Genomic DNA, 14,960 nt, shown 5'->3' on the forward strand with positions numbered 1-14,960 from the left:
GAGCAGGGCTCTGCTGCAGGGCACGGCTGGCACGGCTGGCAGGGCACGGTGTCCCCTCCCCAGCCCGCAGCTCAGCAGGGCACCCCCTGCCACAGTCACCTGAGATCCGCGTCTGTCACACTCCGGGGCCGGCACTGGGCTGGCAGGGCCTGTCCTGCTGCCACCGCCCTGTCCCCGGGCTGCTGCAGTGACCAGCACGCTCCCTGTGCTGCTCACGGGCAGCTCGCGGCCTCCTGAGATGGGGATACTGAAGCACCACAAAAACGCCTCACCTCCGCAGAGAGGAAGCACCTAGGGGTTGGGATGAGATGGAACTGGATGGCAGAGTAACCCCAGTCCTCCAGTGAGACAGACCCTTTAAACTGCCTGCTGTGTTCTTCCCAGGTTACTTCAGCTAAATCCCTACAGCCAGAACAGCAGGGATGAGGAGAGGTGTCCTACAGAGAAAGTGTAGACTGAGAAAGTTTTACAATATAAATAGCATTCAAAATTATTATCATTAACAGTAAAAAGGATCTGGAAGAACAGAGGAGTGTCCCATTCCCACCCCTACTCATTCATTAATGCATCCTCATTTATGTGACAATAAATACCCACTCCCACCCTGGCTGTCTGATGCCATTTAATGCTGGAGAAAGAAGGGGGAAGGGTGGAGAGAGAGAGAGAGAGAGCACACTCCTCACCCCCTCCTTCCCACTGGCAAAAGCTGAGCTACTTGTCTTTGTGACACCAATTCCTTTAATTTTATATATGTGTGTGTGTGTACATTATATAGAGAGACACACACACAAATATATATTTCTAAAATTCATTACCTCTTGTTCCCACCCACCCCCCTCCAAGAAGTGGAGATTATTATTATTATCGTACAACTGAAAACATGGAAAAATAAAACCCAGAAAGAAAACTGGGGGGATAGAGCCCCACCCATAAAAAAGGGTCCCCAGATGGGCACAGGCCCCACGCACCGTGCAGGGAGCAAGGAAAGTAGTGGCTACCCTCAGGGTTCGTGTCCATATAAAGGGTATTTTTTTGCTGCATCCTGCCCCCTTGTTCCAGGATCTGTAGAATGGAGTGATGCAGCACCAGTCCTGCTGCCAACTGATCTCTTCTGGGGCCTGGGGAGGAGCAGGGGTTTCCTTCCTTCCTCTCTCTCATCTGTGGCACGGAGTTCGTTTTTCATTTGCCATCCCCATCTTTGTTCTTGCCTTATACGGGGTCCTCTTAGTAAAATCTGTGTAAGGGAAAAACCAAACCACTGCCGCTGCTGTCTCTGGGATTAAGGAGAAGCTGCTGGAGCAACGGTGGAGGCTGAGGCAGCAGCCGGGGCTGGAGCAGGGGCAGGAGCTGGGGCTGGAGTGAGGGCTGGCTCGCCCTGAGGCCTGGAAGCATCGCCATGGTCTGTGGAAGAAGCACCCTCCTCTGGCTCTCCATCTTCTTTAGCGGCCAGGCCTTCAGGGTCCGGCAGCGATTCTTCAGAATCTGTGTTCAGGTCTTCCTCCTCCTCATCCTCCTCATCGTCATCGTCGTCATCCTCCTCTTCATCATCCTCCTCCTCTTCATTCATCTCCTCCTCGTCGTCCTCCTCATCCTCTTGGGAGGAGTCGTCCTCGTCCTCCCCGTCCCCGGCGCCCGGAGCCGCCGCGCTCCTCTCGGGGGCCGCGGCCCCGGCCCTGCTGGGGGCCGGGCCCTCGCTGGGCTCTGCCTGCTTCTTGCTGAGGTCCAGCGAGTCATTGAGGCCCACGCCGGCCGCGTTCTGCAGGAAGAACAGCGAGCTGTTGTTGTCAGTGCTGAGGTTGAGCGAACTGTCCAGGTTGATGGAAGAGTTCTGGATATCGTACTCGAGAGTGGAGTGGGCCAGGCCCTCGGGGCCGGGAGAGATGGCAGGCAGCTCCCCTCGCTCCTGCTTCTCGTGTTTGCGCTTGTGAGAGTCCATCTGAGACATGCCCACCACCGTGTGCTTGCAGCCGGGGTAGGTGCAGTGGAAGTGGGAGCATTTGAGTTTGTACTTGCAGTCAGGCACCTCGCAGTCCACGCTGGAGCTGAACTGGCAGAAGCCGGCGGCGCTGATCACGTCCTGCTTGCCGTGGTGCTTGCGGTGCGCCGTCACCTTGGTGCTGTCGGTGCAGCGGAAGCCGCAGCGCAGACAGTGGAAGTGTGTGCTATTGCCAGAGAACTGACAGTCTGGGAAGTTACAGCTCAGTGAAGACTTGAAGCGTTTGAAATCATCCAATACTAGGTTGTCAACACGGTCGTGGTGCTGGGCGTGCTTGTACATGTGGGTACGGCCGCAGAACTTGTAGCCACAGTTCTCCCGTGTGCAGTGGTAGTGGGTAACCTTGAGAGAGAACTGGCAGCTCGAGTCCTTGCAGTCCTCGTAGAGGTCATAGCGCCGAAAGCCCTCCAGCATCATCCCTTCGTCCAGCATCTTGCGTGAGGACGCGGTCTTGCGGCGCTTGCCAAACGGGGACATGTCCTCAATAATCCAGAAACGCTTCTTGGCCCCCGAGGCAGTTGGCATAGTGATGGTGTTCCCTGAGGAGAGAAAGCGCAGGGCGGTGTTGCTGACAGCCAGGTCTCTGCATCTCCCTGCCGTCCTGGCAAGCTCAGTGTTTGCCAAGACACAACGCTGTGACTGTTCCCTCCCCAGCTCGTCCTCGAGCTCCCAGCGAGCCTCAGCTCAGGACTTGGGTAGCTGATGCTGCTGGACATCACTTCCTCAGTTTTCAGCACACCCTGCCCTGTCTCTGATTGCTGCTCTGGCAAACCTGATCTTGTACACATGTTAACTGTTACTTCTGTGGTTTGCTACTTTCACAGTTTCTCTTGCTGCTTAACCTAATCTCGAGTCTCGTTTTCCTCAAATCAGAACAGGGAGGAGCTAGCTTGTTCCAGTCCAAGGACTGAGGTGTGTCACTGTAGTTCACTGGGGTGGTAAAAAGAGCTGCAGTGCTAAAAGCTTGTACGTGTGCACTCTTTTCCCCTAGCCAGGCTCTTGGAATACTCTGCAATTGCCAAGGACAGGCAGGAAGTGAAGGAAGATCCCATGCGTGATGAAAACTGCAGCGGGGGGGGGTGTGGAAATTTATAGAAACAGGATGGACTTTGGCCAGGAGACTGCAACATCCCTCACTGTAATGAGCCCACATATTACAATGAGTGCACTTAGAAAGACAGATGGACAGATGTTCAATGGGGCTAATTCTCATCATCACTAGCCAGTGGACTCTGAGAGAAAATACCAGCTCTGCAACATTCCCTTGGGTCTCAAAAATTCCACTATGCCCTAGTATAAATAAAGATCCCTCATCTATCTTCCCCTTTGATTCACAGGGCCAGCACAACTGGCTAGTGCTCACGTCCCCCAGGATCACACTGACATCAAAGACACGACCTCAATCTATCTATTAACTTTTTTCTTCTCTGCTGGCTGTTTCCAGAATCAACCCACAATCTCCAGTATCAACATGCAGCACAGACAAGGTTGGAGGCAAGAATTTCTCACCAGGTGCAGAACTGTGAGTGTAATTAGAAATTATAGCTTGCAACCAACACATACTGGTTTTTTTTTTTTTTTATTTTTACTCTCTCCCTGCTGAAACTGCCATCTTTTTAAATGAAGCCCAATTTGTGACACACAGGGCAGGGGGCCTGAGAACCCAGAGCAGTTTCCATCCTGGTCTGGGGGGCTGAAGGGACAATCAATGTGTGGCATTGCTTCTTTTTGGGCAGGTGAGACCACCTGAGTGACACGGTGCAAACTGCGCTGAGGCTGCTTTCACCAGCTACCACGGAAAGAATCACTTTCTGTCACTGGAGAGTTGAAATTGGCAGGCTCTAAACTACAGAATCTGTGACCAATTTGCTCTCTGCTCCCCCCTAAACATCTGGCATTGAAAATCCAGTTCTCCACTTCCAGCCAACTCATGTAAGTGCAGTGGTGCCTAGACAAGTCGCTGCTGTCCAGATTAACTCTGGTTAATAAAATTACAGCCAAACCATCCTTGCAATAATTAATTAATGCTCATATTGTCTGTCTTTGGATGGGAATATGGGATAACCCATCTTAAAGAAAAGACTCTGGATGGGAAATAAATAGAATTTAAATTTTACCTGTTTAAAACTCTGTAGCTACACAGTTTTTAAAATAGTTCAAATGGATGTGCTTAAAACTTTAGTTGAAAACCAATTCTGTTTTCTCATCCAGGTAAAGTTTTGGAGTAAGGGCATAATGAAGAGAGATGACACCTTGGTGCACTCTCCTCTTTTGCCAAAGTTCAGTCCCTGCACCCTGTGAAAGATTACAAGCCTCAATGGATGTGATCCCCACCAAATCTCAGTGGTAAATGTTTTCCATAAGGTTATTTCTTTAACCACTAATAATGTCAGCATTCACCAAACTATACCAAGGTAAAAACAAAAGACACTTAAAAATATTTGATTAGAGGAAGCACAGCACAAGGTTAAAAATGTTTCAGGCTGCATGCAGTTCAGTTAAAAAAGAAGCAAAGGTAGAGTTTCTTGTGCATTTTGTTAATTGGCACACACTCATCTGGACAAGGCAGGGATCCCTCTCCTGCCAGGTCTCTTGAGAAAAACCTATGAACTGGAGTTGGAAACCTGTGAAGTTGGTCCTCCAGCCACACTCCCAACCTTCGACCTTGGATTTACACATTACTGAAACTGGCAGGAAGAATGACTGGGACATTTGAAGGCTGCCAGAAGCCTCATAAGTGTGAACTTAAGGCACAAAGATGTCCTTAATTAACTAGAAAAGAGCTAGGAGTTGAGAAAAGAAGCCAAAAATGAGACACACCCTAAAAGCCATTCCCAGATGGAATGAGAATCCCCAGCCTGAGACATCTCTGATCTTAGTCACACATGGGAACCGTGGCAGCCTAAATCTGAAATCTATCTGTATTTTCTGCAGCTGATTAGAGCCTTGGTAAATAACGAGTGTGAGAAACAGCTCAACCTGTCTGATGCTGTCACCATGTGACACTGCCTGTACTTCACTCCTCATCCTGGCAAGGCACCCCTGAACTTTGTGGCTTCATATGAAGTTTGCAAGATCAGCTGAAGCACAGGACCTGAATCAGACATTCACCTGTGCGGCACACTGGGGCAGGCACTGGCTTGGGTGGCCTGGAAGATCTAACCAGGAAGTCCCAGTCCCATTAATGCCACACGAGCAGAAGTTTGCTCTGTGGCCACTTTGAGGTTACGAAGACACTGAAAATGCACTCTAACTGTGGGTTTTGTTAGGTTTTTCTCATAGTTAGGAACTGGTGGCAATTGCTCTCAGTCATTCATCCAAATGCCTGTGAATGATTTGCTGTGGTTTGCTTCCCCTTGGTTATTACTGTGTCAGCAAGGAAAAGGAGCAGGCACGGACGGGCCCTGGGGTAACACTGCCCAGGCACAGAGTGACCTTTGCTGCTCTGCCCACCCAAAGGCGCAGAGCAAAACCGTGGGCAGGGTGAGAGGGGACAGAGCTGGGCACGGGACACGGAGAGAAAGCAAACAAGTGTTACCTGCTGCATCCTGCACTAAGGGAACGTCACTTTTTACTGGAGTTGGAGTGGCAACGATGGGCGAGAACCCAGCGGTGCTGGCGGCAGGCATGACAATGCCTCTGCTGGCTCCCAGCGTGGCACTGAGCAGGGAGTACGAGAGACACGAGGGAGAGAACAGGTAGGGCAGGGTGGGCAGGGGAGACCTAAGCAGGGCTTGTGAGAAAGATGGAGGCAGAGGTGGTGGTGGAGGCTGTGCTGCAGTGTGGGTGGCATCATCGGCAGCGGCAGGAGCGGTAGAAGGAACCAGGCAGCCTGGAGAATGTGGAGAGAAAAAAAAAAGCAGGAAAAAAAAAAAAAAGGAAAAAAAAAGGAAAAGAAAAGAAAAAAACGATAAAACAGAACCAAACAAAAAAACCCAAAAAAACCAAGAAACAAAAGAACTGAAATGAGAACCCAAGAGCAGAAGCAATACGATGGAAATGGAAAATACATTCACAAATGTATGAAACAGAACTGCAACAGAGAAGAAACAGAAGGCGAGGAATTGACAGCACCAGGAAGAGGAGAGTTGCCTCTGCAGGAGGTAAGGTGCCTTTATGGTATGGGGGAAGAGACACAGGCTTTCAGGCAGGAATTCTGGATTCATTTGGTCATTCTGCTCCTTGCTCATCTACAGGGCTGCTGCCTGCTTCAGTTCCCAGCTGTAAGGGTGCTCTGGCACCTGGGGCAGGTGGAGCTGCTCCCTGCCTGCAGAGCAGTGGGGGCATTTCCTACACCTGGGCCACAACTGGCACAGAAGAGTGTGCCAGGAACCAGTGCCCCACAGAACCCTCTGGAGGTGCCATAATGTTGTGGGGCCGGTGCCATGACCCAGCAGTGCTCCTACAACATGAGTGCTGTGGTGGCCTTTAACTGGAGGAGGAAAGAAAACTAGGAAAATGTGTATGGAATTAAAGCAAACTGAGGCAGCCTATGCAGAATATCCCACTAAACCCTGGGAAGGTACAGCAGAGAGACCCCTGGTCATCACTCTATGATGGCAGAATTCCTACCAGGCATCTGACTCCTGGCGAGTTGAGCCTGTAATGCAGGGCAGGGGGAGATGGCTCTGCATGATCCTGGCAAACAGGGCAGCAACTTGCTTTCCAAAAGAGGGGATGAAGGGGGACTGCTCTGTGCAACTGCACAAAGCGGAACAAGAGTTCTTGGGTGAGGAAGGGAGCTCAGGGAGCTGCTTTTCGATGCTGCTTTCTGAAGATGTGATAGGTTTTATCTCCTGTGTATGTCAATCTGCTGTTGTACTTCACCAGTACAATAAAGTGCCTGACTTTGCATGCTGCTTGAGGAAATACAAAGAGGTACCAGAGAAAATTCCAAGTACAGAAGGGGCCCACAGCTCTTTTTTTCTATTCTTCTTTTTCTTTTTTTTTGAAGTCAACTATTAAAATATACCCAACTCCAAGACCCAGGATAAAAACCTCTCTTAATGGGAGGAAAAAGGTATACTGCTATGTTCCTGGATGCTTGAGGTGTATATTTTGATGGACCTCTTCTCTCAGGTGCTGGAGAGAGCTGGGTTAGTGTGAGGCACTACTCAAGTTGGCACAGTGTGTATTTTAAGGTGCAACTGTCCCTTGGCCTCTTTTGATGAGTTTATCTGCCAGGAGAGCAGGCGGCTGAGGATCCATTTCACACACAGCCTCTCCCTTACCTGCTGATGTACTCTCATTGCCCACGGGAGTGCTGGAGCAGCTGCGGTCCATGTTGGAGGACTCAGAGGAGATGCCCCCAGGGCTGCAGCCAGTGTAATCCATGTACTCTTCTGTTTCAGTGTCCATCATGCTTGGGGGTCCCTGAAAGGAAGCTGGGGTTCCTGATGAGGCTGGGCTGGGTGCCATGCTGCCAACCTGGGGGAGATTTTCATTTCTTGGAGTGTGGCCAATAACCTGCAGCAGGAAAACAGGACGGGGACTTTCACACCAAAAGCAAGATACCAGGACCAAACCCATCTGTCTGCACGTTTATCTCCCTCTGCCACAGCTCGTGGGGGATGGCTGGCACGTGCTTGTGATGGAACCCGTGGCACTGGGGCAGGAGCAGGACTCCTCCTGGAGCTCAGAGCACTGAAGCTGGCACATGCACCCTGGAATGTGAATTGTGCTGCACTGGGGAGCTGGGAGTGTTAATCTTGGCACCAGCATCCTGGTGTGTGGCTTCTGATGTGTTCCCAAAGAGGAGGTGTTAATGTTGGCATTGCCCCCTCACCCTGGGGGTCCTGCTGCAGTCAGATGCTGGAACCATGCCTGAGTTCAGTGCTGAGCCCCTGAAAGATGGAGTTTAAACACAGCATTTTCTGCCCAGTGTGCACTACAATTCTTAGGGTTAGACTCAGCATGTGCTGAAGAAGAGTAGTGAAGACAAATTTTTTGTTAAATCTTCCTAAGTCTGATTCTTGTACCTAAACTTTTTATTAGAGACCAAAAGCTGCCACAACAGCAACACCAGTTCCTCAGCATCTGTGAACTCAATAAATCCAACAGCACTAGACTTGAACAGTTCACTTACTGGCAGTAGTTAATAACTAACAGGGACCTCTTATTCCCATGTTGTGGAATGAAAGAGGGTTCTCATCTTGCTTCTACAGATGGTCTCTTTTGATTTCCATATACCAGATGATGTTCTTAGGGTCAGATCAGCCACAGGCATTTAAATAAAGACAGCTTGTTTCATCCACCAAGTCAATGGCAGATGAAACAACTAAAGGATAAGAACAAGTGAGAGGTGGCAGGGATGCTGTCCTTTGGAAGGAAGAGGAAACTCTTCCATTCCACACCTAATCTGCCAGCTGCTCTCTGTCTCAGTAAAGCAGCAATTGTATCACTCTGCTACTTCCTGAGAGAGGAGAGGGAATGCCCCAACTAAATCCACATCAATAAGGGAAGAGAAATGTCAAGATTGGTATTTCTTCCATCCTAGGTAAATTCTTTACATGTAACAGGAAATATCTGCTTTAACCAGCACATTCAATTCCTCCATATCCTAAGCACGTTAATTTTAATAAGCCAATTGTATATATTGAAAGAGCTGGGAACGAGTGCAAGTTGTAAATATGAGTATTTTAGTGTTATCCTTCACAATATTTTTCTATAAAATTCCCAAGGAAAAACTGTTTGCACTAAGCAATGCTTTGCAATCAATCCTTATCATCTTTACTCATCTACAGCCTCAACAACAAGGCGTTACCTGAGTAGGAACACGATCAAAGTTCTTCCCCAGCATCCTCCTCATGTGCTTCCTGGCATGGGATGTCATTTGGTGCTTGAGCAGGAAGGAGAACTGGCAGCCCTCTCGGATGCAGTGGAAGTGGCTGTTCACCTGGTTGTATTTGCAGCCTGCAGACACAAAACCCACATTTATGTTGCACATGAAGGTTCTGAGAGGAAGCAGGACCAGTGGGAAGATGATTGGAAAGAACATTATCAGTGGCCATGGGTTATTCAGGAACAGTCTTGAATGAAAAAACCAAACTCACAATCCACTGCCTGCTGAGCAATTGCAAGACAGGATTACAGTGTACAGAGATCTAAGGCCTCAGCCTAGTGCCATCCCTCTTTGTGCCATTATAAAGGAAGGAACATTGCCATTACATCTGGTAGTGCCTAATGCTCTCCAGTCTTAGCTAGTGCCTTTTCTTTTACAACAAGAACAAAACCAGGACATTTAGCTGTATCACAGAAACTGCAATCAAAATACATGCTCATAATTAGATTAGAAATGAAAAGTTCTTTTTTTTTCCCCCTCTAACTGTGCTCTCAGAACAGCAGTCTCATATCAACTCTAGCTCTGGACAGTGTGTGTGCTCTGGTTAGACAGGAATGAGCCAGAAGTGTTTATTGCCACTCCAAAGCTGTTGTGCAATAGGGGCAGCTACTGAACAAGAGCAATTCCTCTGGGTTCTGGCACAGAGCACTTCACACGTTCTGCTCCTCGTGGCCACAGCCACGCGTGCCAGGCGAGCACAAACCATGAAGGGACAATCCCAAACAGCCACACTGTATTGCTGAGAAACAGTGCCTTGTCATAGCTCAAACACAGCTACATCAGTGATCAGAATCTGCTCTTTTCCATCCTCCCTTGCCATATGCACAGAGGTAGAGACAGGCTCACTTTTTTACTTATCTATCTACATCCATCCACCTTTATTTATATATGTATGTTTCACCTCTCTCTCCCCAGTCATACACACTTACATAATTATACACACAGAAACATACATTGAAAATATCTATCGTGTTTCTTCAGAAACATTCACAGCCCTTAAAACAGGCCAGTGCTTTCTGCACCTGCTATCTATAAATGCACAACATAAACCCCAGGGATGTACACATGCAGAAATGAGTCCACATGTTGGTAAAACCATACACACCTACACCATCCCACCAAGCCACCTCTATCTATGCAGGCAAATGCAGGCTGCTGGCTAAATGTGTGTCCACTGCACAGCAGGGCCAGCCCACAAATGCACATGGTGCTGGATGCAGCTACCCCATGCACCCCATCCCTCCCAAACCAAACGCTGCTGACACCAAACAGCAGAGTGCCAAACAGCAAACACACACAAAAAGGCTTTGACAATTAGATAAAAAGAAGAAAAAAGAGGAAGCTTTATGTCCAGACAAATTTGTATATACAATTCTGTATAGTACAGTCTCTATTCATTTAGCTTGAGTTTATTTGTGAAAACATGCTTCAACCAGACAGACCAGGAACTGCTTTATGTTTTGTTGCCTTTCTTGTTTAGTGATTTAATGACCAAATACCTCTTAAGCATAACGTGCAGGTTCTGACTTATGGCATTCTTGGCCTGGACATGGGACACACCACATGAGAAATGGAGCAAAACTCACCTAGTCTGCCACATTCTTCCCGCTTGGTGAAATACTTGAAGCCGTTGGCCGCCCTCCTCTCTGCCTTCTCGTGCTTTTTCACGTGCCAGGGCAGCTTGGTGGTGATGTTGGTGACGAAGAAGCAGCCGGGGCGCAGGCAGTGGTAATGGCCTCGCATGCGGAACTCACAGTGCTGCAGGGGAGCACAGGGGATGGCGCTTTAGGCAGCCCAAAACAAATGCACTCCCAACTGCCTGCTGCTGATGCTGTCCCTTCTGATGTGGCACAGGGGCCTGCACTGATACTCCAGATCCCATCTTATCTTCCTGCCCTGCACCTTGTTCTCTTTCGAGTCTTTACATTGCTGTCGTGTACTCTGTAATACACTATTCTCTGCTGAGATATCTCAAAGCTTACTCATGGCTTTCCCTGGATTCATCACAGATCTTTATTCTATTTCATCTTGTGTCTCTCAGATTATTCTCAATCCCTTGTCCACTTCACCCAAGTCAAAAATACACAAAAGCATCATGATTTCCCATTTGATAAAACCCAAATGTTTTTCCAGACCATGTAATTATGACTTCCATGGTTCTGTAGTAACGCCAAGAAAGCCACACACAGCCTCACTTCCTGCTGGAGAGTCAGTCTAGCTGATCCTTCATCTCCTCCTCCCCAGTCCTGCCAGAACACTGCTCTGGAATGGCTCTTACCTGGTTTGGACAGAGACACTGCAGGGAGTAGTAAGCGAACTGGTCTCGCACATTCACCAGATTATTGTTGGGGTTGATGTGGTCCAGGCAGTGGGATTCTGCTTTGCCAGAGGTTTTGCACACATACTTGCAGTTCCCAAAGAGACAGTGGAAGTGGAATTTGTTGGCGTACTTGCAGTCTGTTGCCAAGCAGGGATCACTGGAACACATCCAAAACCCAATCATCACCTTCACTCATTTCACACATTTGTTTCTTTGCCAAGATTTAATTCAAGGGGAGCCCAGCTGAAGCCTCTGTTCCAAACATGGCCCGCAGATTTCCCATAGCCACCTTCCTCTTCAGGGAAATTGAGGCTGGCAACACTACTACAATTCCTACAATTCCACTTTTCCAATTTAAAGTTCAAAGGAAACACAACTCTTGAGCATGGCCACTGCAGGATGCCAGGGCTTCCCCTGATCTGACAAGACCAGCATTGCCCCTCTCTCAGCTAATGGGTTTGGTGCCTTCCACCCCCACTCAGTGCACGAAATTCTGGCCCAATAACCCTTTATTGTCAAACATACTGCAAAGACACCTCTAATTCTGCACAGCTCTCACAAGGCACAAAACAGGCATCAGTGATAAATAGATCACCAAGTTTATTTATCTTCTAAACTCATGCCTAAAATTGTTCTCAGATGCACCCAAAAACCTTAAAGTATTTCCTAGACTTCACAGAAATAATTTTTCTGTGAAGCCAAGCCCAGAGTACTTTCTGGGCAGGTTTCTCAGTGGGTGAGCAGAAGTGTGGTATTGCAGCTCTGAGGAAAGGCTGGCTGGGGAGGATAGAAGGAGGCAAATGGTAGCTCAAACTTACTTCTCCTGGAACTGAAGAAATCCAGGTTTGACCTGAGGCTTGGCATTCTCCAGGGAAGTCGTTGCCAAGGGTGAAGCTGCCAGGTTAGGCACTGATGCTGGGATCTGAGGCATCTGGGGTATGGTTGAAGCCAGCTGTTTCCAAGCAAGTAGTGTGGGAGCAGAGGGCATAGCAGCTGGATTGGGAGTGGGCACCTCAAGGGCAGGAGCACTGGCCATGGTGGCAGAAGCAGCAGATGGTGATGAAGGGGCCAGTGAAGCCTTATTCTCAGTAGCAGTTGAGAAGGGAGACTCAGAGTTGCTTTTCACAGTTCCACCTTCAGTTCGGAAGTGAAAACTGCAAAACACGACACCAATTCAGACATAAATCCTTGACCATTTCATGTAATTTGATTAAACACCAACAAGAATGTGGCAGGAGCCTGTAAACAAATTGGTGTGGATAAATCCTAAAAGGGGCTCTACAGACTTTGAAGTAAGATTTAGGGCCATCCTAAAATCATCTATGAAGAGAAAGGGAATCATTAGGATGGGTGGAGACAGGTGCCAAACCTTAAAATTAGAGAAATTCCAGCATCACTGCAGTCACTGAGAATGGCTGTGGGGCAGCTTCCCAGGGCTGCTGGGAGAAGGCAGACATTTCCTGCTCACAGGGCAGCATCCAACAGGAGAGACCAACCATGCTAGCAGATCTGTGTTTAAATTTGCAACAACCCCTGCAGACTCAGGCAAGTGAATGGCCACTGGAAGCCTTACTCATTCTTTACTGGGACATGCCATTGCCTCAAAAGGAACCTGGGGAGCTCCTGGAGTGCAGAGCTTTCCCTGGCCCCTGCTCTCCCACTCACTTGGCGTGCTTGATGGCTCCATCCAGGGTGCTGAAGAGGGCTCCACATTCCTCCACCACGCAGTGGAAATGCACCTTATGCAGGAAGTCACACTGGGCATCACAGAAATCCTTGGTGCCAAACCTGGCCAAAACACACAAGCAGACATCTCAGGGAAGGCCCCAGGAGAGAAGGGGAGTTGGAACAGACATTATTTCTGTATTTACAATTCTATTAGCATTCCCACAAACAACAGTAACTCCAGATCCAGAATCCACCCCTGGATAGGAGGATATCTCTCAGATGGGAGAGATGAAGCATCCTCTAAGCAGCAATTACAGAAATACTGCACAGCACCATCCCTGATGTACAGAACAACAACTCTGCCATGCAAACCCCAGAGCAAAACCCACCACGTTATCCAAGATATGTCTTTGCTATCTTGGAGCAAATGGCCAAGAGGGCCAAACCAGCTCAGCGTGGCGTCGCTGCTCACCCACTGCTGAGATTCCCTGGACTTTGTAAGTGCAGCACAAATACCTGTGATTTCAGGAAACTCCAGAATCACAGGGAATCAAGAAAACAAGCAAGAAACACTGGCAGGAAGGATTTGAAACTTAACAAGGGAATCTTGCATAATTAAGGTACAACAAACTACAGTTGCTCTGATGAGCAGGAAAGCAAGAAACAAACAGCAGCCTGGATGGTCCCAGGAGGGACCTCTCACCAAAGGGAGGCTAAAGGAAAGAGAAAAAACTTGTACTGGAGAAGGAAGGTCTGTGGATGTACAACATGTGCTGTCAGTTATGGCTTGCAGGGAGAAGAGGAAGGAAAGTAATTGTGGGGTAAGAGGGAAGAAACCACGTTATTGCAGACTAAAGGGGCTGTTTCATCAGAGACAAGAAGTGCTGAGCCTAGAGAGAAGGCCTCCCACAGAAAGAGAGGTGATGAATCAAAAATGGCTGCATTATAAAATTTGCTTTGGATGAGGAAACTAAAGACAAAGCAAAGAATTTGGGATGTAGTGAAGACCTTCTAGAAAAGCAGATAAAGGGACTCATTCGAAAAATACAAATCAGTCAGTCTGGATGATGTATGTCCTGAAGTGCAATGGAAATTAACTCCCAAACTGATTATATTACCATTTGCTGGTTTTTAAGCCATAGAGAAGTGGGAGGTACTACATAAGTGGGAAAAAAAACCAAAACAAAACAGTCAAGGTACTGGTTCTTTGAGGGGAAAAAGAAAAGACAAGTCATCTTTGGCAATTATCATACCTCTGGCCTTAACTTCTCCTTCCAGTAAAGTAATGGAACAAATATTAAGAGGGAGGAGAAAATCATTAAACATCTAGAGGATAAAGGAACCATGAGCAATAAACAGCATCAGGATTATAAAGAATAAATCTTGCCAGACAAATTTAATTGCTTTTTTTGATAGAATTACAAAATTAGTGGATGAAGGGATGCAATATATTTGGATTTTAGTAAAGCATTTGATTCAGTCTTGCATATGCTTAGAATTAATTCCAATTGGCCTGGATGTAATGCCACCTCATGGCTTGAAACTGGCTGAGGGACCATAAACAAAGGCTGATGACAACCAGCACCACACTGAGCTGGGAGGAGCAGGCATTGTGTGAGTGCTGAGAGGAGGACTTGGGTTAGTCTGAGTTTATTTAACATCTTAATTAGTAATCTAAGAGTAAACAGTGTGTTTATGAAATTCACAAAGATACTAAACTGGGAGGAGGTGGCAGTAACAGTGCAAGAGGAGGAAAAGAGCACAGAGAGGTTTAGCAAGACAAGGGGGAGCGTTCAGAACAGGAGAATTGTGTTTGGAAACACACAACAAATACACCTGGGTGTGGGCTTGCTTTATACACTGGGGGGTCACTAAACAACTTTAAAAGCAATTCTGTGTCACAGAGGATGATAACCATGGTACTGTACATTATTCTGTGTAGATACAAGCAAATTCTGAGCTGCCTGTTGGGGGGCAGGAGGTTTGTTCTGTCGGCAGGGGGACAATTCTGCCCCATCCAGGGAACAACAGCAAAGCAACAGGACCTGCAGGCACAAGGGACTAATCCAGAGTCAGATTAAAGGAGGCAAGAAAGCCTGGTTAAATGGAATGCTGAAAGTTTGGGACTGTCTGAA

At 47.9% G+C, this 14,960-nt stretch overlaps 1 protein-coding gene across 1 annotated transcript in view; it reads right to left on the reverse strand.

Annotated features, from left to right (window-relative positions):
• Positions 1-908: 908 nt before the first annotated feature.
• The window catches only part of CASZ1 (castor zinc finger 1), an 81,570-nt gene continuing 67,518 nt past the window's right edge, over positions 909-14,960 (reverse strand). Inside the window, exons 12-18 of the mRNA XM_064730780.1 lie at positions 12,823-12,945; positions 11,976-12,311; positions 11,116-11,314; positions 10,424-10,595; positions 8,760-8,908; positions 7,228-7,462; positions 909-2,535 (exon numbers count right to left, since the gene is read on the reverse strand). Coding sequence (XP_064586850.1) covers positions 1,280-2,535; positions 7,228-7,462; positions 8,760-8,908; positions 10,424-10,595; positions 11,116-11,314; positions 11,976-12,311; positions 12,823-12,945 — 2,470 coding nt within the window. The 3' untranslated portion in view covers positions 909-1,279. The remainder of the gene's footprint in view (positions 2,536-7,227; positions 7,463-8,759; positions 8,909-10,423; positions 10,596-11,115; positions 11,315-11,975; positions 12,312-12,822; positions 12,946-14,960) is intronic.

Source organism: Zonotrichia leucophrys, chromosome 21, assembly GCF_028769735.1.
Source record: "Zonotrichia leucophrys gambelii isolate GWCS_2022_RI chromosome 21, RI_Zleu_2.0, whole genome shotgun sequence".
Lineage (NCBI taxonomy): Eukaryota > Metazoa > Chordata > Aves > Passeriformes > Passerellidae > Zonotrichia > Zonotrichia leucophrys.